Here is a 25,920-nt window from a genome sequence, read left to right as displayed (position 1 = left end):
AAAGTTACGGGGGGACACTTATACTCCGTCTTTAAAGGCATATATAACGCGAAGGCTTTAAAGGCTCGTGGCTGCGGAAGCCCTTACAGTTTTCAGTACATGTGTTTCTGTTTTCGTAATTACCAATCCCTTAACTTGTATCACTATTACCTCAAACATTTTTGTTAGCATACAACCCCAAGCCACCACGTTATTCACCTGTCGGTCGTACACGACCACCTAACATTCAAGCCCGGCTTTATCCATGACCTGAGAACTTTCCTGCGTGACCTTGGGAGGACCTTGGCTGGCTGAATGCTATCCCGCTTTCCCTCCTTAACTAAGCTATATCCGATTAGGCTGCTTCTTCCAACACTTTAACAGCATGTGGTATCGTTACGTTACACAGCCCTCCGACGAATCGATATTCGGTCCTGTCACCCGCAAACTACCACGTGGCAAAGCAATGCCTGTGATTTTTCCCTCACAACGCGGAAAACGCCGGATTTTCTGCAGAAAGAGACTTAACGCCGTCCCGGTAAAATGATTTGGTAGAGGACGCTTTTCTCGTAGCCCTTCTCATCAAATGGTGTAGAACATTACAGCAATGAATGCTTGTATTTATAAAAACAAAAAAAAAACAAAAAAAAACGAAGGTTTCCGATAGTACTTAAAATAGAATCTATGGCATCTTTCGCATGCAGGCCTAGCTGATCCCAAGGGAGCGGGATCGAATCCCGGCCTCGGCAGCCGCTTTTCGATGGAGGCGAAAAGCAAGGCGCCCGTGTGCTGTGCGATGTCAGTGCACGTTAAAGAACCCCAGGTGGTCGAAATTTCCGGAATCCTCCACTACGGCGTCTCTCATAGCCCGAGTTGCTTTGGGACGCTAAACCCCACAAACCAAACCAAACAAATCATAACAACAAACAAATATCGAAGGTTTCCGATGGTACTGAGGATAGAATCTATAGCATCTTTCGCACGCAGGCCTAGCTGAGTGTAGTTTTGGTGGTATTGTAAAGTTTGATCAGATTCAGAGTTATGCTGGCACATAAACAACGTACGTTTTTCTAGCAATTAGGCAGAGCAAATTGAAGCAGGAAAATAATTTCATGGCCGCCAAACATGTGTTCTAAGTCATTTTTGGTGAATTACTTAAAAAAAAAAGATAGATACATTGTGGTTGTGAAGTCTCTACTGGAGAACGGACCCGAAAAACATCATGACGTCTATCTTTTGGTAAGAAACTGGGATAAAGTCTTCTCACTGTAGCCCGTGTACGTATTCAAATTATCAATAAAAATATTCAAGTGTTCCGCTGACAGACGCCTCAAGTGAAAGAAGCAGCAGTTTTTTTTTTTTTTTTTCTAAATCACGCAAAGCTCTTACCCAGTTTAAACCAGGATCATGTTCCTGCCGATAAAGGCAAATCTTAAGAGTTAGTGGATATTGCAGGCAGAGGCAATGCTGTTCTTTCTTATATCTGTGTGTTGTAATGCAGCACAACATCTGTGGCCGCGACTATTGGGACAATGAGACGCTGGTGGCCGACAAAGACGGCACATACGACACCGACCTCGTCACCGACAGAGCCGTCGACATCATCTCCAACCACGACTCAGACAAGGTTTGCGTGCTACACAGCGCAGAAGCGCACCTTCGAGGCTCTTGATTGCATTTCCGTCCCTGTGGTCTATTAGAATCTACAGAGTTATTTCCCGCTGAGGTAGAGCTGCATGCAGGTTCCGAAAAAAAAAAAAAAAAAAGAAAGAGAGAGAAAACGTCCCCGGAAAAAGAATTTCCTTTTGTGAATCAGGAAAAAACATTCTCCACGTGTGAGTTTCCGTAACAATGTTACAATCTAGAGTATAGTCTAATGAAATGCATTAGTAAGCGCGGTTGATTGTGTAATAGCTATCGGCAGAATTTCTCAAATTCTTGTTATATGAAAGGTTTTCGTTTCCTGACTTTTGTTGAGTATTACATGATTGATCGCTGTTTCAAAGTGCAATTTCAAAAGTCGGCCGGGAAGTTTTTAAAATAGCAGTCCATTTAGATAAATGCACGCTGTTCTTTTTGCTTGTGCCAAAGCACCCGGTGGGGATTCAAGAGTGTTTTAATGCGCCATTCCAGGAAATATCAATAATTTGGGATTCTCTTGGGAATGCTGGACACTGAGTCATCCTCCGCTTGACAAAGTAGATCAAATAGTGTCTTGAAATATCAAATCCCGGAAGCTTCCTGAGAAATACCACAGTATTTTGATAAGACCTATGTTTCAAAGCAGAGCTAGAAAAGTGGCAATTTCTCGAGGAAATCCTTCCAATTATAGCCCTGCGATGTGGAGCGTTGATTCTTGATGGAGGACAGCCAATCAGCAATCATGCATGTGGAAGCATGCGGAAGCATGGGAGAGAAGGCTGAGATGCGGGGTGCGCCACATCCGCTCAAAGTTGCGGAATACCATTAAAGCTTTTCGCGTCGAAGGAGCTGTATTCTTTCTCTGCTCTATCGACGACTACGCAGATTGCGTTTCCCCGTCGTGTGTTGCAATATTGAATGCTACAATTACATTTGTCGGCATAGATGGGATTTCATCCGTGGAAGCGATTAAACAATGAACCGATCTGAGGCATGTATAAGAAATAATGCAATGAAAAGGGGGTAGCCAAAAGTAAGTCCACCTCTGGATCGGTCTGCTCTTCAACGTTGCCCCGGCAGAAGTTATTTGCAGTACGTGTGCTTTCTATGACCCTACAGGCGCTGTTTGCCGGTGGTGCAATCTAGCACTGCACAGCACTTCATGCTAACACCTATTCTCAAAGTGGAGATGCCGATAAAGTACGATTTCTGGCAAGGGTCGGGGGCTTTATTTTTGGCGGGAATGGGGGCGCTTTTTTGGGGGTAGTATCTTCCGGCGCGGGTTTTTCCTACGACCTCCAAGTGGGAAAAAAATATGCACTACAGAGCCATGTCAAAAATACGACAAAAAGTTTGCAATTCTACACTACTTCGTGTAGTTCTTTCCTTCAGTACTTTTCTGTTATAACTACCCAAATTCTGATGTTAGTATGTAAATCTATATTGTCACAACAAATTCACGGTCAAACCGCACAGAAATTTTGTAAGAACAGAATTTTCTGTATTGTTTTTTTTTTCGACTGTGAACTGTATGCAACCGTGAAAATATTTGTGTGCTGCAATGTCTTCTTTACTGCAGTAAAATGACATAAACAAAGCAAGCAGGCATTCTTATCTGAAGCTCCATTCCTTTGCCCAATTTATTTATGCTAATATTTCCTGCGAGTAGCCAAACGGTAGCCTTGTGAATTTCACTGTTCGGAAAAAAAAAAAGCGATAACTAGGCTTCTATATACCAATTTATAAGCTCGTGATTAAACAAAAAAAGGGCAATTGCACCTCAATAGAGGCCCTCGAACCGTTCCAACCAACGACATTGTCCCGTTGCTATGAAGCCGCGGCCAACCGCCTTTTACATATCACTGCCGTTAGCTGGTACACACTAGCAAATGCACTCGACCAACGAGGGGTTGCTGAGCGGCGCTGATGGGGCGTGCGAGACAAACCAAGTCACCCATTGGTTCGTCAGCCTATTTCCTCGACGCGACATCTAGTAAATAGGTCGACACAATCTGTTAGAAGGCCTCTTTGGAGAGCACCTTGTTGCTTCCCAAATCTAGTGCTCGCTCAAAACAAGTCACCGCTGTAAAATAACTAATATTATGAATACCTATAGCCAAAGTCGCTGTCAGGATTGCACAGACCTCTCTGTCCGTGCAGTTTACTATCCTACCCTAACGCTACAGACATCGCCGTGGTCAGCCTCCGTGCCCCCCTACATCTCACAGAGACACATGTCGAGGTACGGTATAGTACCTGCCAACTTTCCGGTCTTTTCAGAAAAATATAGGAATCTAGCTGTACTCTACTAACGATTGTACTACACTTGCCCCGAATCCTAAATGGCCAATGAAAATCTATTTCCTCGAATTGGAAAACGCGCATTACTAATAGGTATCCCGTCAATCCTTTCTGCAACGCAAAATTTTTAAGCTTATCGTTATTAGCGCCTAAGATATCGGGGGACGAAAATGATGCTCCTCCTCTCCCCCCTCAACCCAAGCCACGACGGCGCGCAAGAAAAAAAGAACACAAGTCGCGAGGGCTCCCCACAACGCCCCGTCCCACTTGCCTAACTTGGGAGTGTCCTATGAGCGGGCGAGCTCAGCAGCCGCACTGACGTAAGGGCAGCCGCATTGACGTAAGCAGAAAAGGGGGGGGGGGGGGGGGGGGGGTATTCGCGCGCGGGGATGTGTCGCCCAAATTCGGTTGCGGGCAGTCGCCAGGAGACATTTTAAGGGTTATTTGCAAATTATCGGCTCCACATAAAGCTCTCAAGTCTGATTCGAATACTCACAAAGATAATCTCTATGAATTACTTCCATTCGAATTTTACCCAAATAGCATTTCAGTGGCCCTCTAAGCAAACAAATCTGATTTGCAATGAACTTTGAAAGCCTATTAAAACCGCGTCATGGCTACTGGTGCCTAACGCCGAGTGCTGACACAGGAAGACAATATGTACCACCACAGAAATCATTACAGCAGCTCAACGTTGTAATGGCTTCCTTTGCGTGTAAGAGAGGGGCGGGAGGGGGGGGGGGGGGGTGTTCATCCGTCTGCCTTCGATCAATGTTTTTTGTCGCATTTCGGCCCTTCTTAGTAGCCTCGTATTCTTGTGCGTTTGTCCATCTGCTGCGTCTTGCGTAGACCTCTGGCGTAGTGCGACTCTGGCGTTGCATAGGACCAATTCGACTTTTGTATCGTTGTATGTGATATGAACACTGTAATGGTAGCACGACTGACATCAACGTCCACAGCGCTTCGCAAAAGCACCAGGAATGTTAACCAAGACGCAGACAACGCGCTACACGTGGCAGATCGTAGCGGCACGGAAAAAGAAGGTAACTTAGTACGAGCTCACTAACAGGCCAATATATTGTCACGTGGTGGTGACAAGGACGCAGGCACCAAAAGAGGACAGAGGAGTGATAGTACTGAATTAATTGTTTATTGGGCTGACTTTCCCCCGAAAAGAAGTAAGCAACGCGGCGGCAGCGATAGCAACAAACGTGCTCTCTGGTCGGCAAACTTAGAATGCCGTCACACTGACAAGCGCTCAATTTAAATGCCGCAAGGAAACATATCGATAAAGACGCAAAAGGGGACTAGTACAACCTAGAACATTGCAGAAGCATACGCGAGTGGCAGCAATCTTCGAGACGGATCTCGGCGCATCTAACGCGACAAAGAAACTGATAGAGCTGCACCTCGTGACAACGAGCATTAAAAAAAAAAAAAAAACAAAGAATGCAGATTTGATGCGCGTGCCAGAATCACATTGATAAGGTCGCATGTCGGCAGCTGTCGAAAAAAGAACCGATAAAGATTTGAATAGATCGCGGCAATATTCACCGTTTTCTATCGTTGGTTAAGAAATAGCGTCATATGAACGTTCATATGACGTCTCTATGATTATGTTTTCTCACCAATGCGTGCGATCAGCGCAGCTGTCTCGATTTTTCGATTAAATTAAGAGAGGTCATCGTGAGGTCAAGCGACGGCCATTGGAGCCGCGCTGGTTGCGTCATGTATTACTCGAACCCTCGAGTCATTCGAGTTATTCCTGCAGTTTTACTGTGAAATTTGATTATCGGTCGTTCACACAGGTGTTAATGGGGAAAGAATTCAGTAACGTTTTGAGCGGTTTTTGAGTAACGCAGTCACGTTTTCGCGTGGTAGAAACGCCGTTAGTGTTACTGAATTGTACAACATGTCAGTCTGGCCTACCTTCTTATAGAAGCTGATATTTACGATACGATACCTTTAACCACCATGTTTTAACCAGTTCTATATAGTTCATCCAAAAAGCACGACATTGTCCAACACTGGCGGTGTCTATGAATCATTTCATGGCAGCCCCTGTTCATGTACCTGGCATTTCTGGCGGCTCATGGGCAGACGACGAACCTGACTGCGGACGCACCCGAGAGAAACCTCGCCAAATTCCCCTACATCGAAGACCACAACAGAACGCTTCTCGCCGGTGAGCAAAGCTTCCAAGTTCAAATCGATCGAATGCGGATACGGTTAAAGAGTAATTTAAAAGCAAAGCGATGTTTGTTGACCAGATACCTTCTCGGCAAATATGTGTGGAAAAAATAACTCATGCAACAATAATAATAATAAAAAAAAAAACTGCCGTCTCTGGTGGCCTATCAATTACGAATGGCAGTGCAGACAAGCAGTAACAGTTATCGGCTGAGGCACTAGATGGCATCCCCTCTGCTTTGAGCCTGCTCTGTTACTTATCGACGCGATAGCGTTAACGACCCTGTTCTACAGAATATCCGGTGCCGATGTCGGTGTCGGGGCTGTGAGCAAAAACTTACGGACATGGCTTCAGCCGGTGTTAATTGAACGATGGGACGCGGGCTTGCGCTGTGTGGTCGTCGGGTTGTGTGACGTCATCAGACCACATAATTTGACCGATTTGGGGTGTGCTGCCAACTTGGGCTTCATATTTGAGATGGGAGGGTGAGATCGGAATGCAGCCTTCGTGGACACTTGGATCCCGAATTAGAGATGCTTCTCGTAGGCTCTGCAGGCACGCTCATACGGAGTGACCTAAAGTATGGGTTTTGCCTATGTCGGGAGGCTTTCTGTAAAGCTTACCGCTGTGTTAATGAGAATGCGTCAGATATCAGATGCACAAATTAAGGGATTAGTAGATAAGCGAATAGAAAACTACATGAATGTGAATAAAGATCCATAAGAGGAAGCGAAGACCCTTAAAGCTTTCGCGCCATACCATTCAAGGTGGAGTTTGAGTGCCCACCCATTTTGAAGCGGAAACTTTGTTATGCCATGTATCAGCCGAGGTCAACCTGGGCGCCCGCTTCACCTTCAACGATCGAACAAGAGGTCACAGTGTCGCTATACATCTAAACCATGGCACAGATACATAGCTGAACCCACTTGGCCTTTGACAGCAGATACAGCATCACGTGTTCCCTTTTGTGGTTCTGGGTGTCCTCGACTCCATACGCTCACAATTCAATCGCTGTATACCATGTTTGTCCATGTCTAAACCTAAGCCTAACCAAAGCAAATTCGAGCGAAACAATGCTTTCGCTTCGCCTAACTATATGTTTAGCAGCGTTAAACTACAGCTAATGTTTTCGGCTGCGTTTCCTCTTAAACGAACTAAACTTCTTTCGGGGGTCCTTATATGCCACCCGCGCCCAAACCCACGATGAGCATGTACCACGTCATGATGATACATATAAATATTGTAGTGTCTAAATCTGATCAAGATGGGCACTTCACACCCAGTCAAGCCAATGGCAATCAGGCAGGAGACACCGTGGCTTGCAAATGCTTGAACCAAAAAGAATAATTAAAAATTTTCATGAGGGATACTCCTGTCTTTCGTAACGTTTGTATATTTTGTATAATATATGCTGGCATGTTTTTACGAATGACCTTCAAGTATTCTTGAGGAGAAAGGGGTGTTAAATTGGTGACAAGCAACGATGAATGTAATGACAGACCCGTCTCTCCGTATGCAAGGCTCGGGGGCAAACGATTATACCATGGTTAATTTGAACTTGCTGCATGGTCACATATAGCCTAGTGAGCGAGCGAAAACCTGCATGGCCAAAGAGAGAAATGACAGACAGAGCAGGTTCTTTAATTGCCAATAATTTGTTCCCAGAAGAGCAACACTTGTACAACGACAATGAAGGCGGGACGAATGGACACGATGAAGATAAAAAAGGAACAAAAATAAATAAGGGCTACATGCAAAGCGCCATCCTCTCCTACCGGACAAAAGCATTCATCTGTATAAACGCTAACAGTAAAAATTCAGTACCGCGAAGATAAGTGGCCGTGGCATTATGACAAAATATGCAGTTTAATAGAATTTAAAACCAGGAATGAGATAGGAGGAGGAATAAGCAGCATTTTTTTAGTCCAAGAACTGGGTCAGGCAAGGAGGTTCGGGTTATTATTAATAAAAATACTAGCGCAATTAACACGGACACAGACAGGACGAGCGCTAAACATAACTGAGGATTTACTCACAAACAAGGAGCACTTCGGTGGCGCATGCGCACACTAGGTCAAAACCATACAAGCAATAACTAATAAATTTGAACTTGCTGGCAGTCTAGACATTGCCTAAATGATCGACTACGCGAGCACCCTACGTTGGTGGATTCATTGGCGGGGGGCGAACATTTGGCCAACCACTGTAAGCGTTGCGGGTGTGTGCCGGCGTTTGATGCCACGTGTCTGCATGGTAGGGGAGGCACAAGTTTAGGACGTGAGATATGCGAGGCATATCACATTAGCAGGGAAGGCGATAAATCTGTCAGTGCGCCTTCAATCGCCTTGTTCAGAAAAAAAGAAGTGTACCTAAAGAACAGCTTTCCACATTTTGATTACTTTTTGCTTGTATGATTTTGACCTGGCGTGCGCATGCGCCACCGAAGTGTTTTTATGTACCTTTTTTTTTTAAGTAAATCCTCAGCTGATGTTTAGCGCTCGTCCTGTCTGCTTCTATGTCTGTGTCCGTGTTATTTGCGCTAATCTCTTTATTAATGATGACACACCAACTGGCCTACCTTTCTGCCTTCACTTTCTGCCTTGAAAGTTTAATTGGAGTATGTTGTAGGCAGCGGGTGCACAGTGGATTTCGTGCATAGCAAAGTTAGGGATGTCTGTTTTTTACTATGAGAAAATGCGTAGATCTTGAGTGCGACCAACTGCTAGGCCAATGACGGCTACTTCCGCTTCGATTGGTAGAGCTAGCCGGTCGAAGGTAGCCCAAATAGAGGTTTGCGGGCGCTTTTCTAGGCTGTCACCGCGAACGCAGGGCGATGATGGTATTCTGCCACATCTGTATAAGCAGTTGGTGTTGAAGGTGGGTAGTGCTTATTAAAGTCCCTAGATCCGTTTTAGGGACTTTAGTGCTTATGATGCGCCCTAGCTTTGGATGCCCTGCGGCCGGTCGTGACTGAGGGTGAGATGGCATTTTTAATAGTGACATATGGACACTGCCGCTTACGCAACTGGGGGATGAAGTATGAGGGGTTGCGCGTTCCTTGAGGCTAATTTTGAGGCGTTGAATGAGCTGCCTGCCTTGTTCTCATGGTTGACTGTTCTGACCGGCTAATGAATTACTCGTCGACGAGTTCATCAACCTTCATACTTCATGTGCCTCCCCCCTCTTTCTCGGCATGGTTAGAAAGAAGAAAGAAGTGTTGTAAAGTCTGCAGCAAAATTGAATCAGTAAAGAAACCAAGTAAAGGAATAAAAAAGCATAAAAAAAGTTAACAAAGCATAATTAGATAGGAGAACAACAAAAATAGTGTGCACCGTATGTCCCTTCGGCGGACCTTCGACGCCTTCCACCTTGCTGCTTCAAAATATTTGTGTGGCACTTTGGACCACTAAAGTGCGATAAGACGAACGCCTTTGTTTGTTGTGGTTGTTGTTGTGGCTGTAGGAAGAAGGAAAAGAAAATGCACGGGCCTGCTACTGGCTCTGTAGCTGAGCCACCTCCGCTGCCTCGTGCGGACAGAAGTGAGAAAGTAGAGATGAAAGAAAAAGAAGAGGGAGAGAAAGGCGCGCGACGCAGGGCATATATGCAACAATATCAATGCAATGTATTTATTTTTTTATGTTTTGGTGGGAGGTGGGACTATTTTTGTGAGAGACCACGGGCCTAGGTAAACGCTGTTCTGTATTCGCGTTGACGGGAAGCGTCCGTGCTCGACTGCACGCCGAGTTTACGGCGCATACTTTCACGTTCTTTATGACGAGTGGTGCAGCTGTTCGTTTTATCCGAGGCGGAACATCATAGCCCTAACACATATTTTGACGAGGTACACCGTCGTTCTTAATAAACAAGCGGCCCTTATAACTGCTGCTTATATAAGTGGGCTTTATTGTAATATACTACATCTCCCCCCCACCACTCGAATTTCACGCTCGCTAATAATTTCCACTGACTTTCTCGTCTCTCCAGGCGCTGTGGACGCCCTGGACGAGTCAGTAGGTCGCATCGTAGCAGCCCTACAACAGCGCCACATGTTAGCCAACAGCGTGCTGGTGTTCACGAGCGACAACGGTGGCATTCCGTGGGGAGAATACTCGAACACCGGCTCCAACTGGCCCCTGCGCGGCACCAAGGGCACCATGTGGGAAGGCGGGGTTCGCTTGCCAGCTGTGGTGTGGAGCCCGCTGCTCGCTGCCGGTTCCCGCGTGGTCATACGACAACCAATGCACCTTGTCGACTGGCTACCTACGCTGTATTCGGCAGCTGGTGAGGAGAGTTCTGCTTTGCTCGCTTTACTTGTAGGCAGAACGTCACTTTACAGATGATCCGCCTGCTCCATGTTGAGCTTGGCACCAGTAGCTAAGTAAGAAATGAGCTACTGACGCGGATTCTCTAGATGTTATTGAGTAGCGCTTGGCGACTAGACTAACGGTCAAGTGATCTCCTGTAATGCCTTCGGACATGCGGTGATATGGAATAATTTATTGCGTCACGTCCCATAGAAAATAGGAAGGATACATTCTACAGGTGTCTGGTATTTCGTCCATATATGTTTTGTACTCTTCGTTTAGCAGTCGCTTTGAAAGAGACCATAAAAGAGGCCTCGATAAGATTACTCAACCCTTACTGCAGGAATAAACTGGAATTAGAGGTGAAGATTGTTGCCTTGTTGCATTGCAAATAATACCGGCAACTGCGCCCCTAAAGCGAGATATCGAATACATATCGGAATAAAGCTAACCATTCGTGTTACAGTTCTCTGTTCTAGAGCTCGCCTCTCAATAGTGTGATGATAATTTTGAGGAGTACTTAGCTTTCTAGATTAGTCGGCTTTTGTGGCCTTCTTCAATGTCGTGAAGTTATAGTTAGGGGACGGAAAGCACACCCCCAAGTCGACCGATTCTCAAGCCAGAAAGCATTTTCCATGGAGCTATGTCAAAAATTTTTTGTTTTCTCTTTACGGGAGCTTGACCTGCAAAACCCCTGGAAACAGATCTACGTGGTATTGCAGTGATGTCCGCGCCCAATCGCACAATTCAGGCGTACATAAACTCTCACTTTCGAGGAAAAGCTTTCTGATAAAAAAAAATGTCGACCATTTCAAAACTTCATAGTGAAATTGAGTTTTTTTTTTTTGAAATAAAACTTCAGCTTCGTTCCCAAATCTAGATCTGGCTTCTTCTCTTCTTCTGTATCAGTACTCTCAAAGGTGACCTTTAAAATCAGCAGAGACGCTTGAGACTTCCTACATACAAAGGTAAGAACTCGCTCCCACAACACGCAGCCGCGACGTCCGATTCCCATGCTTGCTTCTGTGGCGCACGCCACCGCGCTACCGCGGTATAGCGATGCATTCAGTACTGTTCTAACTTAGTGTACCTATTCTAACGGCAATCTCTGCAATCCAGTGTGCGATGCATGACTGGGATTTTGTGCCGCTTGCCGTAGACACTTCCTGTCTAAGCCACCCATGAGCCAAGTAAGGTTTTCGCCTTAATACATTTGTTGTCCTTTCATTATTCTCGCAACGTCGTCGTAGTCCATAAAGGAGGTTTGCACCTTGGAGAATATCAATGCTTTTTTTCTTCGCTCAGGGGAGGAGAGACAACTAAAGAGGTAATATACCTGCTATGCAGCAGGCGCTCCCTGAAGACCAGTTGACTCGATTTATATAATGGTCACCATTAAATTACTCTGCAATGTCGAAGTATTCAGGTCAAGCAGCCGATTAGAGCCTTCCGGTAAATAAACACAATTGAATTATCACTATCATGACGTTAAGATAGAGTATCTTTGGTATATAATGCAAGACATTAAATTTTGTAGAGTATAGTGCGCCATAGCATTAAAGCAAAAATGTCGCAACTCACTGATGTTCAGAAATACAGAAGCCTCCGAGCCCTTATCACGTAAATAATGAATTTCGGTATATTTCATTAAAAATCTAAGTTAGCAGACAGGAACGTGGGCGTGCATCTCGTGTGCAGTGATATACACCTGAGTTACTAACAAGAGAAGGCAAACAATGTATTTTGCTCTTACCAACGCACGCTCATTGTTCTCCATTAGGGGGCCTCATCAAAGACCTGGGTGAGATCGACGGGATCGACCTGTGGCCTGTTTTGTCTGCGGCAAAAATCAGCAACGACACGTTATGGCCTCGCACCGAATTGCTGATGAACTTCGACACTGGTTCTGGGTTGTCGGCGTATCGAGATGGCGCTTACAAACTCGTCAGGGTCACAACCCCGAAGGCTGAAGAGGCTCGATATCCGTTTGATGACCCAGGACTCCAACGGAACGTGCCTACGCCAGGCGGCATGCCTCCTGGCCAGGGTGGTAAGGAGGCGACGGAAAGGCTTAACACGCTGATGAAGTCATCTCTCGCTTGGAGGACTCTGCAATACTTATATGGTGACGGCGACACAAGCAGTCCCAAAAGCCTGCCTTCCGACTGGCGTGAGCAAGCTGCGGTGCTGTGCGAGCCGCAGGACGGGACCATTCCCGGCCTCGAGCAGCTGCGGGAGGGCGACTACTTGTTCAACATAGAGAGAGACCCGTGCGAACTTGAAAACTTGGCGCCCAGCCTGCCGTCGGTAAGGAGAGGGTTCACAAAAAGAAGTTGAAGCTGTGCTCGCATTGCCACTCAAGACTGATGTGCAAATACCCTCGAACTATTGGCATTGACATGTCATGGCGTCGTAGTCAATTGATCTGCAGCTTCTAGCCAGCTGCGATGTCGCACTAGCACAGACAAGTTGACTGCGACGTCGTGGCCGATGCCATTTCTTGGCGAGCCTTTTTTGACGAGCTTCGCTGCCTCGTTTTTTACTCGCATTTCCATCCAAGAATATAGAATTGGGTTTTCATCGTCCTCGAACTTCTCTTAGTTACCGATACGCAAGCAGATCGCTTGCAACCTTTAGCCCAATTTTCCCCAAATATTAAAGGTAGAGTTTTGCTAACCGAGGCACAGACTCAATCATCAACATCTAAACTCTGGCAAACAGCACGGGAAGGTCTTTCGCTAGAACTGGCCACCCTGAATTTAAACAAACTGCAAAGCTGTAAGAAATTCACTCATACCATTCGAAACGTATAATCTAATGCTGTCTAATAACTTTTGTGTGACTTGGCAAGCAGTAAAACTTGCATATTTGTGGCTCGCCGCCGCATCTCCCATAGGCTTGCCCTAGCTCTTCCAGCGAAGAACCCTGGATTGAACCAACTTTACACTGATCTATTATAGTATCACTACATTATGAGCTGCACGTTTCGGCACCACAATTTTCTTTCCCACGGGCATCCCAGATAAAACGCGTCTCTCCGCAGAAAAGCCTGAGTGCGTAGGTGGCACTGGAAGGAGCGGTGTCTACTGCTTGCATTGTCCCACGCCATGGATCGACCGCCAGTAACTGCAACATTTTAACACGATAGGAAATCTAGCTTCAGTGTTGGTATTTTCACCTTCGTGAGCGGAGATTTCCTTGAACATTCCTCTGCCAGGTGACAGTGACAGGTGACATGCCTGGGTAGTAGTTTTGCGCCGCATTGCGTGACGTAATGAGACTACGGGACGTGACTCAGTTGGAAAGAGCGTCCAACTCGGGCAGTTTCTTTTATTTGAAAGATTGAGCGGGGGGGGGGGGGGGGGGGGGCAATCGAACCAGGGTAACCTTTTATTCTGAGTCAGACATTTTACGAGTGGTTTCAGATAATCCAGTAGCTTGCAACTGTATGCTAATATATGTAAGATTACAGAGACATCGATTAACGTATTGGTAATTTAATGAGCAGCAGAGTGCTTGTACACAAATGCATGCACAAGGCGTGATAACGCGGGAGCCGTTAGCGCTTTCGCTTCATACACTTAAAGCTGATATTAATGATTCCCTCCCAGGATTTTTCTGCGCAGATATCCATCAAAAGGAAGGAACTCAACGCTTCTGCTTTCACGCCTGTGATGCCCTTGAGGACTCGTGGAAGATTGCATCTGAGCTTTTTGGAAGCCTCTGCCTTGCGTATACTCACATCAGCTACTATTTAAAAGCTAAGCTCTGGGAAAGGAACAATTTATAAAATGCGACGAGCTTCATCATTACGCTACATGAAGAAAATATTGTGCAAAAAGCGTATGTTAACATTTTAGAAGTTACACGTTGAGTGATTTGTTTCGGTTTGGTTTGGTTATGGTGGTTAACGTCCCAAAGCGACTCAGGCTATAAGAGACGCCGTAGTGGAGGGCTCCGGAGATCTGCACAGCACACGGGTGCTTGGGTTTCACCTGCAGCGAAAAGCGGCCATTTAGGCCGGCATTCGATGCGCGCAGCTTTGGGCACAGTAGTCGGGCGCCCTAACCACTGCACCACTTCAACGAGGCTGATTTGTTTCAATTGTTCGTTGGTTAACGAAAATGGCTAATATAATCCCAGGAACTTTAGACTTTCATATATCAATACACCACAGCAGGCTGTTTTTTGAAGATAGGGTTCGACTACAGAATTTATTCGCTTTATAATCAGGCCATTGCTGAATTATCTATGTAACCAGCTTTTATTGGCCAAATATATAGGGGAATCCCTGCAAAGTGGAGTAGATTTCTAATAAGGGAGCAGTTACTCAGTGACATCCACCCAAGCTCAGCCAAACGGCTACAAAGAAAACTATACAGCTTTCTCGGAAACTTCATAGTTAAAGAAAAATTCGTCCTGATCCGGGGATCGAACTCCGCACCACCGCCTATCCGGGGCAGTCGCTCTACCGACTGAACTAACCAGGGCGGTTAGCAGAACAGATGATAGGGCGAGAGCGAATTGATCTACAACTCGAAGTGGGAATGGTGTTGGTCAAATATTTAGGGGAATCCCCCAAGATGGAGTAGATTTCTAATAAGGGAGTAATTACTCTTTGACATCCACCCAAGCGTAGCCTGATCCCCGGATCAGGATGAATTTCTTTTTACCTGCGAAGTTTTTGAGAAGGTGTATAGCTTTCCTTCGTAGCCGTTAGGCTGCGCTTGGGTTGGTGTCATTGAGTAATTACTCCCTTATTATTAATCAGCCTCTATGTGTGGCATTCATATATTACCAAAAGAAAAAAGGGATAGAAATGTTTGCAGACCTACAGACACTGCTTTAACAAAGTGTAGAAGACAGATATGTGAAAATTATGTGAAATATATAAACGGAACTAAGTCTTCAAGAAATGTGGTAAAATGTAGATCGGAAAGCGTGTTTATGGTGAGACACCCCGCATCCGCCGTCAGTTCACGGTGATAAAATAACAATTCTTGCATGATGCTAGTACTCATATATATTGGCTTGACGATTTTTGAGAATATCAAGAAGGCTTGTAAATTGATTGACGGTAAAAGGGGCGAGGTAATAAAAGGAAGATAAATATTATCGCCAGTAATCCTCGTGTAACAATACGTCATTGCCGCTAGCTAGCTTCTTAAATTATCGACACAGAGTAAATTATTAATTGCCTAAGTTTTGCTTTCACCTTCTGTTTTCCTTATCGCCGTACAGGCAATCATAAATCGCCTGGTGAATTCTTGAAACTGATGCTTGAGGAAATCTCGGTTGGTATATTGAAGCGAGGTCTGTATATGTGAACACAACTTGTTTTCTTTGCAGGTGGTCGAAAAGCTATCCGAGAAGCTCAATTCGTACGCGCCTATCGCGAAGTCGCCGGCGAAGCTTACGACGGACCCAGCTGGGCTGCCCCAATTCCACGACTGCGTTTGGGCTCCCTGGGAAAACACGCCGCAGATGCCGAAGCGCAGCTGTCCCTGCCCTTGACGCCGACTACCTATTACTGCTATACCTGTTGCACTGTTGCCAATTTGTTGTAACTATATATCATCGTGTAGGGATGACAACCTAGGCCACAGGGCGCTGTTCCACCTTTGGCTAACAGCGCCTTTTGTGGAGGTTCACAAAACTTATGCGAATTGCGCAGCCGCTTCGCTAGCTGCACTCTGCACTATTTGCGTGCTTGCGTATGTGTGGCGCGTGCTCCTCTTTCTTTGTTCGCGACTCCTCCATAGCGCAGTACTCTAGAGCGCGCAGTCTGATCCAGGTCGCTTCCTGTTTCATTTATTAATACTGTCAGCCACCATAAGGGGCTGTAACAGGAGTGGAAAATACAAAACGAAAAAATGAGCAATATAGAACACGATGAAAATCAATAGTCAATCAAAAATTGTCTCTGAATGCACACACAAACAAAACAAAAATGAATTACACAGAAATCGGAACAACAGCCATCCTACACAACAGCAATAGAACCTCATCACCCTGTGGTAGTGCCATAGATGAAATTTTCTAAATGGCGTACAAATTCAGATAATGATGATGATCGAACAGCAGAATCTGGAAGAGAGTTCCAGTCCTTACAAGTTCGCGGAAAATAACTAAACTTGAAGCAATTATTTTTTATAGCCGGCAATGGAATGAACCTAATATGACGATGCCTTGATGTCTCATTAGTTTTGATCTCAAAGTAGTCTGATTTATTAATTTTTAGATAATTATTGATAATGAGGTAAAGAGTTTTTAGTCTTTCGCACCTGGTTCTGCTTTCTAACATTGGTAGTTGGGCTTGTTGGCAGAGGTCTGTTGAAGAATGGTTACGGCGGTATTCATTATATATAAACCTTGCAGCGAGCCGCTGAATCCTATCTAGCTTGTGAATGTTAGTTGCTGTGTGAGGATCCCGTACTACTTTGGCATATTCGATAATTGGTCTGACTAGGGTTTTGTAAGCCAGGCACTTTACATCCGGGGTAGCACTGTGCATTGTGCGCCGCAGGTACCATAGTGTTTTAAAAGCTTTGGAGATTACATTTTCAATGTGGGTATTCCATCGTAGGTCTGATGTAAAAGTTAAGCCTAGGTATTTATACTGATCAACTCTTTCGAGCAGGTAACCATTAATTTGATAATTGAAATTAAGAGCATTCTTTTTCCTAGTTACTGACATGAACACAGACTTGTTTAACTCCATCTGCCAGTCGTTACACCAATTGACTATTCTTTGTAGGTTTAAATTTAATTTAATCTGATCATCAATCGTATTTACGCTACTGTACATCACGCAGTCGTCAGCAAACAGTCTTATTGGAACATCAATGCTACTTTGCAAATCATTAATGAAGATGAGAAAGAGGAGTTGGCCTAAAACGGTACCCTGCGGCACACCAGAAGCAACACGAAGAATACTACATTCACAACCTCTAACAAATACATACTGTTCACGAGAGGATATATACGCGGAAAACCACTGTGTGAGTGTTTGATTTTTAAAGACTGCATTAACCTTATATAACAATTTTTGGTGTGAAACTTTATCAAATGCTTTCGCGAAGTCAAGGTATATAATGTCTGTTTGACCACGTGAATTTATTGCTTCTGCGAGGTTGCGTGGCTATAGCTGCATAACGCTACATTTCTGAAATATTTTCTCGCTTTCACCACAAAGTTAATACATGCTCGTAATCATCTTTTGAGAAAAAGCTTTATGCTTTTGTGCAGTGTTTAATACCAGTTTTTTAGTTAACGCTTTTTGTGATCAGAGTGTTGTTGCATCGCAAGTAAAAAGAACAAAACGGTCATGATGAAACTGCTCTGCACTAGTCTGAAATTATCGTAATTGAGAACCTTTTCTGGGGCTAAAATAGGAAGAAAAGTCAATTGCTTCATCCTTGGGCTTTCGGGGTTAAGCAGAAAGCACACGGGAGATAACGTGCTCGTCACGGCCCGCTGAACATAACAAGTCACTTACAGTGGGCGGCAACAATTGATTTGACATTCTTGAGGCTGCTACAAAACCGTATTTAGTCGCAGATCCTCAAAAGGGACCGATGTTGCGCTAAGATAGAATTCCAACAAGGAAAAGAACCGATCTATTGACATGCCGGCTGCATTCTGGAAACGCGCAACACCTTTCTTTTCAATACAAGACTTAACCGCTATAAACAGCTCTTTGTGTGGAATAAAATAAAAAAGATCTTTAACATCTACTGAGAAAAAAACTGCCTACAGTTCCACAGGACTGTAAGAGACCTATTACATCAGTGGAGTTTTTAGTAGCAAAAGGATCACCTACTTCAAGCGAGTTCAGATGTTTTAAGAGAAATTAGCTTATATGTCGTTGCCAAGACTCGCGCTCACTAACTATGCAACGAGACTGAACTTCTTTGTGAGTTTTGGCCGTGAAAAAGATGCTTAGCGGGTTTTCCTTGCACTTGCTTATAGCATTCGCTATCTTATCCAGTTCCAGATTTGTACAGAGGGAGACTGCCCGAGACTTTACTTTTGCTGGCTTGAGATTTGTTGGAGCGAAATTCTTTTCAACAGCACGGCAGGCCCTTTTTTTGTAGATTCCTGGCGGGACCACCAAGAAGCCTTCTTCCTTATCGGCTTGCATTAGCCGCAGACCGCTTTCCTTGAAAAAAGTGACAACGGTGTTGATCTTAGATCTTAGGTTCTTTTCCTTGTTGGAAATCTATCTTAGTGCCACGTTGGTCTGTTTTGAGGACCAGGTTTATATACAAAAAAAAAAAAGGTATTTGCATAGTTTTAAGTCACAGACAATGTAAGTAGGCCCCCAAGATGTGAATGGCGACGAAAGGATACCGCTGTCTCCTGATTGGCTGTTTGCTCCCAAATAACGTTCGAAACACTCATTGTTCTTGTGCATACAGACGTCACTGGGTCACCCGCAAGTAGAAGCAGCCCCTTTCCTTCTCTTTAACAATAGAGGAAAATATATTCAGACTGTCTCGGCATAGCACGAGACTGCGTTGAGCTGTCGAATATAAATGCTTATTTCTTGTTGTGAAGAAATTTTCTTGAGTCCACAAGTTCTAACGGAATAACAAGTAAGGAGCAATAGTCGTATGCAACTCAAGAACGGAGCGTCAAATACTCATGAAAGGAGGCACTCCAGCCAATGGCGTTGGCCGGTTCCCATCACGTGCACTGAATAACCACGTAGCGTGAAATCGTAGTGAATACTTTAATAGAGGACAACATTGTTTGGTTCTGCTGAAAACGCTCGGCAGGAAAAATGAGGTGACGGACTTCCGACCCTGTCCCGTGGAGAATGGGCCCTATCAACTACCGACCGTCTCCACAACTCCTTCATTCATACCACCGCACCCCTACCCCAAACAATACTCGCCACTTCAAGGTAAAAAGGCGTGTCTCCTTCTTTTTTCTCCCTAGCTTATCGCGGTCGACGCCATTGGGTGCAGGGACTCTTCTAGAGGGTATTTACCGCTCCGTTCTTGAGTGGTTTCCGACTATAGTCCTTAAAGTTCAGCAAAACAGCTATTTGAGCCAGTGCTGCTCGGCAAACAATAGCCGCAAACAAGGTAATAGAGCAAGTTCGCCCGCGTTCACTGCTGCATTTTCCTCTCCGCATTGGAAGCCTGAAGTCCTGTTCCCATCCTCCGAACGCCCGGAAAATTTTCTTATATGGCGTTATTTGATTAAAAAGGCGTTCAAACCCGCAAGGTAATTAAAGCAATTTTAAGGAGACTGAACAAACATGGTGGGGAAATTGATCTTTATTGGTCTGCCCTTAAAGTTTGCAAACCCAATCTCTCGTTTTATCTTCATAGAGGCTTCGCTTTTCGCTTTTTTATATAAAATTTCACGATAACCTAGGATAGCCAAAATGAGCCTCTACAGCCGCAACAGTAACCACCGTTAAGAAGTGCCCACTGTCTCATATGTAAACGTTGATGCCCTAGCAGAGAGCGTATATTTTTTTCATGTCTCTGATTTCGGACCTCTCACCATCTTGCCAGCCTTCCGACTACCAAGCCGAGCCCCCCATGCGCAAAGATCATTCATGCCCATCGAATTATTTTGTCATCCCACTCTAAACCTGCTTCTAAATAACATTCTTCATCATGGAGTCTACTCCATTCTCTTGTGATCCTTTTCATACCAGGCCTCAAGAATAACGGTGAATAATCTCCATCAAAATTAAAGCAAATTACTCTTAAATATTCGCATCAGACGTAAGGACACCTTCTGCACGTCTGCACCGACGGCTTGTGAAAACAACAGTACCTTTGACTCCGCGGTGATTCCTGTAGGACTACACTACTAAGACTTAAGACATCTTCACAAGACTTGTGCCTTCACTGATTACGACCACATAAAATTCATCAACAGTGTTCTATCTTCACCGAATAAAAAGTAGTGCTTCAGGCCACACAAAAAACTCCGCCATCAAAAAGGGCATGACATCCTCTACCTATGACTACCTGGACACAGCAGCATTAGAGTCATCGCGCGGACGAAACCGCGCGACCTGCCCACCAGAAAAGCGACTGTGTGTTCATACCATTTTCAAGAGCTGACCCAGTGACCTGACTTCGAAACCGGGGTTTTTATCACCCCGCTCAAAATGGATTTCGTCCATACATGGGTGCAGAGGAGGGGTTGGCGGTCTTCGCATCAGTAGTTCTATCATCTACCCGCAGCCGCAATGTACGTACTACGTACCATATTAGTAATGGACGTTGAAAAGGCATATGACAACATCAGTCATGCTGCAATCCTGAATGCCATTGACATGCTTCATCCCCCTCCGAGAATAGGCACTTTTGTCGCATCATTTTTGGACGGAAGACAATTGCAGTACGCCTCAGTGGGGACACAGTCGGTTCATTCGTTTCACTACCGTGACGTGCCCCAGGGATCAGTATTGTCTCCGACGTTGTTCAGTATTATTTTCATCCCATTGGAGGGGGGGGGGGGGCGGGGGGGGCGGCTCTTGCATGATGTCCCTGAAATTAAGTTTTTGCAATACGCGGATGATATCACTTTATGGAGCACTCACCATAATCTTCTCACTCAAGAAGCCGCCCTTCAATCAGCCTTAGACGTAACCTTTGATTACGCATCCTCCATTGACCTTCAACTTTCTGTGTGTAAAACTACATACACGTCAGTCGCCAACCGCCGGGGACGCCGTAAACTCCAAATCCAATTCGTCTCTCTCTATCAGGCACCCCAATACAAGAAAGTTCGAGCCTGAAAATTCTGGGCTTAACAATTCACCAATCAGGATCAGCGACTGCTTGGTTTTCTCAGGCAAAAAAGGCAAGCACTTCAAACTATGAGTTTAATAAGAAGAATTGCACCTAAAACGGGTGGCGCTGGCTCGTCTGTTGCACGCTAGTTAGTGAGGGCGGTTCTGCAGCCACGTATTGTTTATCAGGCCCAGTTCCAGCATCTTACAAGGGCACAATGGGATCGCCTTGAAGCCGCAAAACGAGAAGCTATGAGGACAATAACATGCTTTCCGCGACTCACACCGGTCGTAGCGTTACAGGAGAATGCGCAGCTCAACACCATTGATGAACTGGTGCAGCAGCGCCGTGATGGTCGCAGACTCAAGGCCACTTTGTCACATTCCACGCAAGCACTGAGGACGTATGCAACGTCACACATTATTCTTCAGCCACCTGCGCCAGTTCTCCCTCCTTGGAAATTTATAAATTTATACAGTTAGGAGACAACAAGCCAACTGATATCCGCAGACCAACGTCTGCCAACTCGGCATCGTTACTTCGCCAGAAATTTGAAGAGCAAGATACTCACCTGCCTCAAGATTCCGTAGTAGTGTACGTGGATGGAAGCCTGCAAGGCTGTGAAGCCAAAACGGCAATCTACTGTCCACGGAGACCTAGCCTGAATCAGACCACTACGTTTCAGCTTTCGGAACCACTTACATCTTTCTGCGCTGAGCTCGTGGCAGTTCAGGAGGCACTCTGCTCCGTGGCTTCCATAACCATGCTTCCTACAGCCCCCGTTGTCATCCGCACTGACGCACTTCAAGCAGTACGTCTGCTCCGACGTGTCAGCCGCTGCCCTAAAATTTGCCAACACATCCACCAGCTTACGGCGCGCATCCCACAGTCAGTACGCATTGAGTGGGTCCCGCGGGATCTGCTACCTTCCCAAAGTCAAGCATATTTAGCGACCCGCCTCATGAACCAAGACACATAAATCCCACGACTCCTTGAAGTGGACGACGCTACTCTCCTTTTATCAAGAAAGGAACACCTCCGGCGCCGCACACGTGCACTTATCCCTCCGTGTGCGGTATCCCTTCCCCGCGGTCTCACCCGTGCAGAGGAGGTTGCGCTTAGGAGGATCCGGATCGGTGTTGCCCTCACACCAGCTGTCACTATAGGACGTGGTCATACTTCGGACACTTATATCCCCGCCCAGGGTGCCCGATCTGTAAAAACGAAGATGTTGAGGCCGACATTCACCACTTGCTGTGGGACTGCCCAGCACTGAAACCAACACGAATCCGGCACCTGAGGATAGCTGGCCTTTCAGCAACCAATCCTGCCTCATATGTCGCTTGGACGCAGGGACCTCATCATCGCTCACTCCTGGACTTCATAAAATCAGTCAACCTTTTTTCATTCATCCTTCATATCATACCCTACGGATGCCCTGAGACAATAAATAACGATAAAAAAAAAATCACGATTGCCTCGTAGAGCTCCTGTCAGCTTTCTAACCAACGTCTATAATCCCTGGATCCTGATCCGAATCTTCCATTCAACCTACCACGACGTGAACAAACTTTTTTGTGTCGAATGTGGCTTGGTGTTGCCTTCATGAACACTACACTTTTGTTATCTGCATGGCTGATAACAATGCGTGCGACACCTGCGGCATTCATCAAGCTGTGTAACATGCCCTTTGTGAACCTCCGAGTACAATGCCGAAAGATTAACTCTACGTCGTGTGTTTCAGAATCTTGATCCAAGATCACTGACGCAGATGGGTGCACTCTCGAAGAGTGGCCGCGGCGACCATCTACGGTCAAAATCTGCCAAGCAGTCCTTCGTTTCCTGACAGTTTCGGACCTCAATGACAGGCAGCGATTTTCCAGTGAGCGTTTCCATTACTTTTTTGCCCCCGTCTTCACCAGCTTTCATCTCCCTTTTTATTTATTTATTTATTTATTTATTTATGGCGCTGAGTTCGCCACACGGCATAAATGGTGATGGTAGGGTCACAGAAATGAGAAATGTGTGGAGTGCAGCCATGTGTAAGAGGTCACATAAACATATCCCTTTTATTCATTTTCCACAATGCAGAGTGCATACTGGTTTCTTTTCCCAGTTTATCTCCCCACTCCTCCTCCTCCTCCTCCTCCTCCTCCTCCTCCTCCTCCTCCTCCTCCTCCTCCTCCTCCTCCTCCTCCTCCTCCTTGCCTTCCTTCTCAAGGTAGCCACACTTTTTCGATGCAAGTTCTTTTCAATACGATCTTTTTGGCAAAAAAGAGAATGCGCATTACAAATAGCGAAACATGACCTTCCAAACCGAACTTCGTGCCGTGTTGCAATGTTAAGATTTATTTACAGTGGTGTTTATTTACCACCTTAGCCTGGTGCGTTAACGGGAAGATCAATGGCGAGCTTCTTCCTCTTTCTCACACCACTTCCTTTTCTCTTTTCAGCGCTGCTTGATCTTTCTCCGTTCGCAGACGAAGCCTCCTGGTCTGTCAGTCAGAGTCTCAAGAGTGGCAGAGCTTCATCCTTGCGACATGCACATCTTGTGTTCTCCGAGAGGAGCGGCCTTGGGGAGATTGGCGAGACATCACGCAGTTCAAATCATTGATCCGAGTGATCACAATAAATTGGCCTGTGTAGAACGACAATAGCTTCTGGGGCAAACCACTTGCGGAGAGGCGTCCAGAGCCATGCTAAGTCTCCGCAAAAGTAGCAGACATCCTGGTGCCGACTATCGTAGCGCTGCTTAGAGCGGTCCTGTGAGGCCAGAGTGCGTAACCGGGCGAGCCGACGAGTCATTTCAGCGCGGCAGAGGTGACTGGAAACAGGAGGTTCGGTGTCGAGAAAGAACGGTAAGAGGGTGTCGCGAAAACTTTTAGGTGGACGGGCATAAAGAAGGAAAAATGGGCTATAAGCAGTTGTTCCATGCCTCGAGATGTTTTAGACATATGTAATGAAGGGAAGTACGTCATTCTAGCTCTTATGATGAGTGTCGACATACATTTGCAAGCATGTTTGTCACTTGCTCATATAGTGTGGTCGGTGCTGTCACGGGAGCGTAATTCCGTTCTTTCGACGATATATAGATCCCGCGACTTCTTTCTCCTTAGTGGTTGTCAATAAGCAAGTTGTACGGCGATTGTTACTCAGAGATGTCTCTGAACGCTGCCTCACATCCTGTTGCTTAAGCATGATCCAAATAAAACAAAGAAACGCGAAGTCAGCGCCTGACATACTTTAGAAAGTGAACAAGGGAGATTTTTAATGAAACACATATACTATAACCAACGTTTCGTTTCAATTTAGCATATGTTATTGGAATATATAGGACAATCTGTTTACTTTTAAGAATATATATACTAAACTGTTAGGTCAGGTTAGATTCGAGGATTCGTAAACAAATTCATAAAATCACGACGACAACTTATTTGAAAAAGAAAAATGGTACGCAGGTTAGGTCCGCAAAACTCCGTTCAGAAGACGGCATGTAGCCCGTGGAGGTAAAAAAAAGAAAAATTAGGAGGGCACGTCACGTGACAACTTTGAAGCCTAGCCATGAAAAAATGAAATGAAAGACTTGATTGTATATTGTCCCTTGGGTGACATGGCAAGCTCTTGGCAGAGCGGTAGCCAGGTATCGCTTTCGTTCGTTGCGTTTTCAAAATTTGAGATTCGACTCGCTTACAGCCCATTGAAACTTGATGCCCCTTCGGTTCGCATTCCGCCAAAGCCGCCCGCAGCGTGTACGCTCTCTAAAGGCATGATGAATCAGGCTGGTTTGCAGTCCGGCAACTGCGTGGGCCGAATTGTCGATATTCCGTGCGCAAAAGGGACACTGAAGAATTGAGGCCACGACGTCAGAGGAGGTGTAGGGTGGCATTGCCGAAGCAGTGCATGTGACGTACGTTGCGCTCCTTAACTTTTTTTTTTTTTTTTCCCCTAGATGGTGTTCCCTAGATGCCACACACTCCGTCCTGCAACGTGACCTGGCAGTCTGAGCACTGTATATGACCGGTGCTCGGCGATTCGCGAAGCTTCTAGCCCTTAGGTCTGAGTGTGGTTTCTTAACAGTTCGAAATACTTATTTTGCACGAGATGCACGAGGTAGCAATTGAGGACGAGGAAGGAGGCGTGGGTGCCAGGCTTTTAGCTAAGGTTCACTTTACCAGAGGCTTCCGATCGACGGAGTAAAAGCTGCATTCTTAAAAGCTTTACTTCAGATATCGCTATCATACCTGGCGGCACGAAAGGGCAGCTACAGCCTCTTGACGACTTGACGAAGCCAACAAATATATTAAAGGCCGCCTGCGAAATTTTTATTTTAAACTAGCTTACTGAAGCACGCGCGAGCTAAGCCAAACAGACTCATCAGGTCCGCGTCGCTAGAGTATCGGCTCACATTCGGGAAAAGCTTCTTCTTTTTTTTTTTTTTTTCAGGCATTCAGCATTTGGCCGTCGACTTTGACTTGAGGGCAACTCAGATTTGAACAAACACGGTGCAGTAGGCGCAATGATAACGGAACTGCTACCACGGTTGCAGATAGCGATGTCTGCACTGTTGAAGCTGTCTAATACCTCAGAAGCGGAAAATAAATACATCGATGCATAATGAATGCACTGTCATAAGGAGTAACTAAGGCGAAAGAATAAACGCGCACTTAGCGCTGCAGCCAATAGAGGACTAAGCTTCACATTTGAAAGAGAGAGAAACAAAACATCTTGCGTGCGAAGG

At 45.6% G+C, this 25,920-nt stretch overlaps 1 protein-coding gene across 3 annotated transcripts in view; it reads left to right on the top strand.

Annotated features, from left to right (window-relative positions):
• The window catches only part of LOC146208212 (arylsulfatase B-like), a 32,291-nt gene extending 14,539 nt beyond the window's left edge, over positions 1-17,752 (top strand). For all 3 annotated transcript variants that reach the window (XM_084591908.1, XM_084591916.1, XM_084591902.1), the window contains 5 exons: positions 1,481-1,606; positions 5,980-6,106; positions 10,097-10,393; positions 12,197-12,723; positions 15,766-17,752. In XM_084591908.1, coding sequence (XP_084448034.1) covers positions 1,481-1,606; positions 5,980-6,106; positions 10,097-10,393; positions 12,197-12,723; positions 15,766-15,930 — 1,242 coding nt within the window. In that variant the 3' untranslated portion in view covers positions 15,931-17,752. The remainder of the gene's footprint in view (positions 1-1,480; positions 1,607-5,979; positions 6,107-10,096; positions 10,394-12,196; positions 12,724-15,765) is intronic.
• Positions 17,753-25,920: the final 8,168 nt, after the last annotated feature.

This window comes from Amblyomma maculatum, chromosome 1 (assembly GCF_055883805.1).
Source record: "Amblyomma maculatum isolate TAMU_Amacu chromosome 1, ASM5588380v1, whole genome shotgun sequence".
Taxonomy (NCBI): Eukaryota; Metazoa; Arthropoda; class Arachnida; order Ixodida; family Ixodidae; genus Amblyomma; species Amblyomma maculatum.
This window is presented reverse-complemented; position numbering and strand designations above follow the sequence as displayed.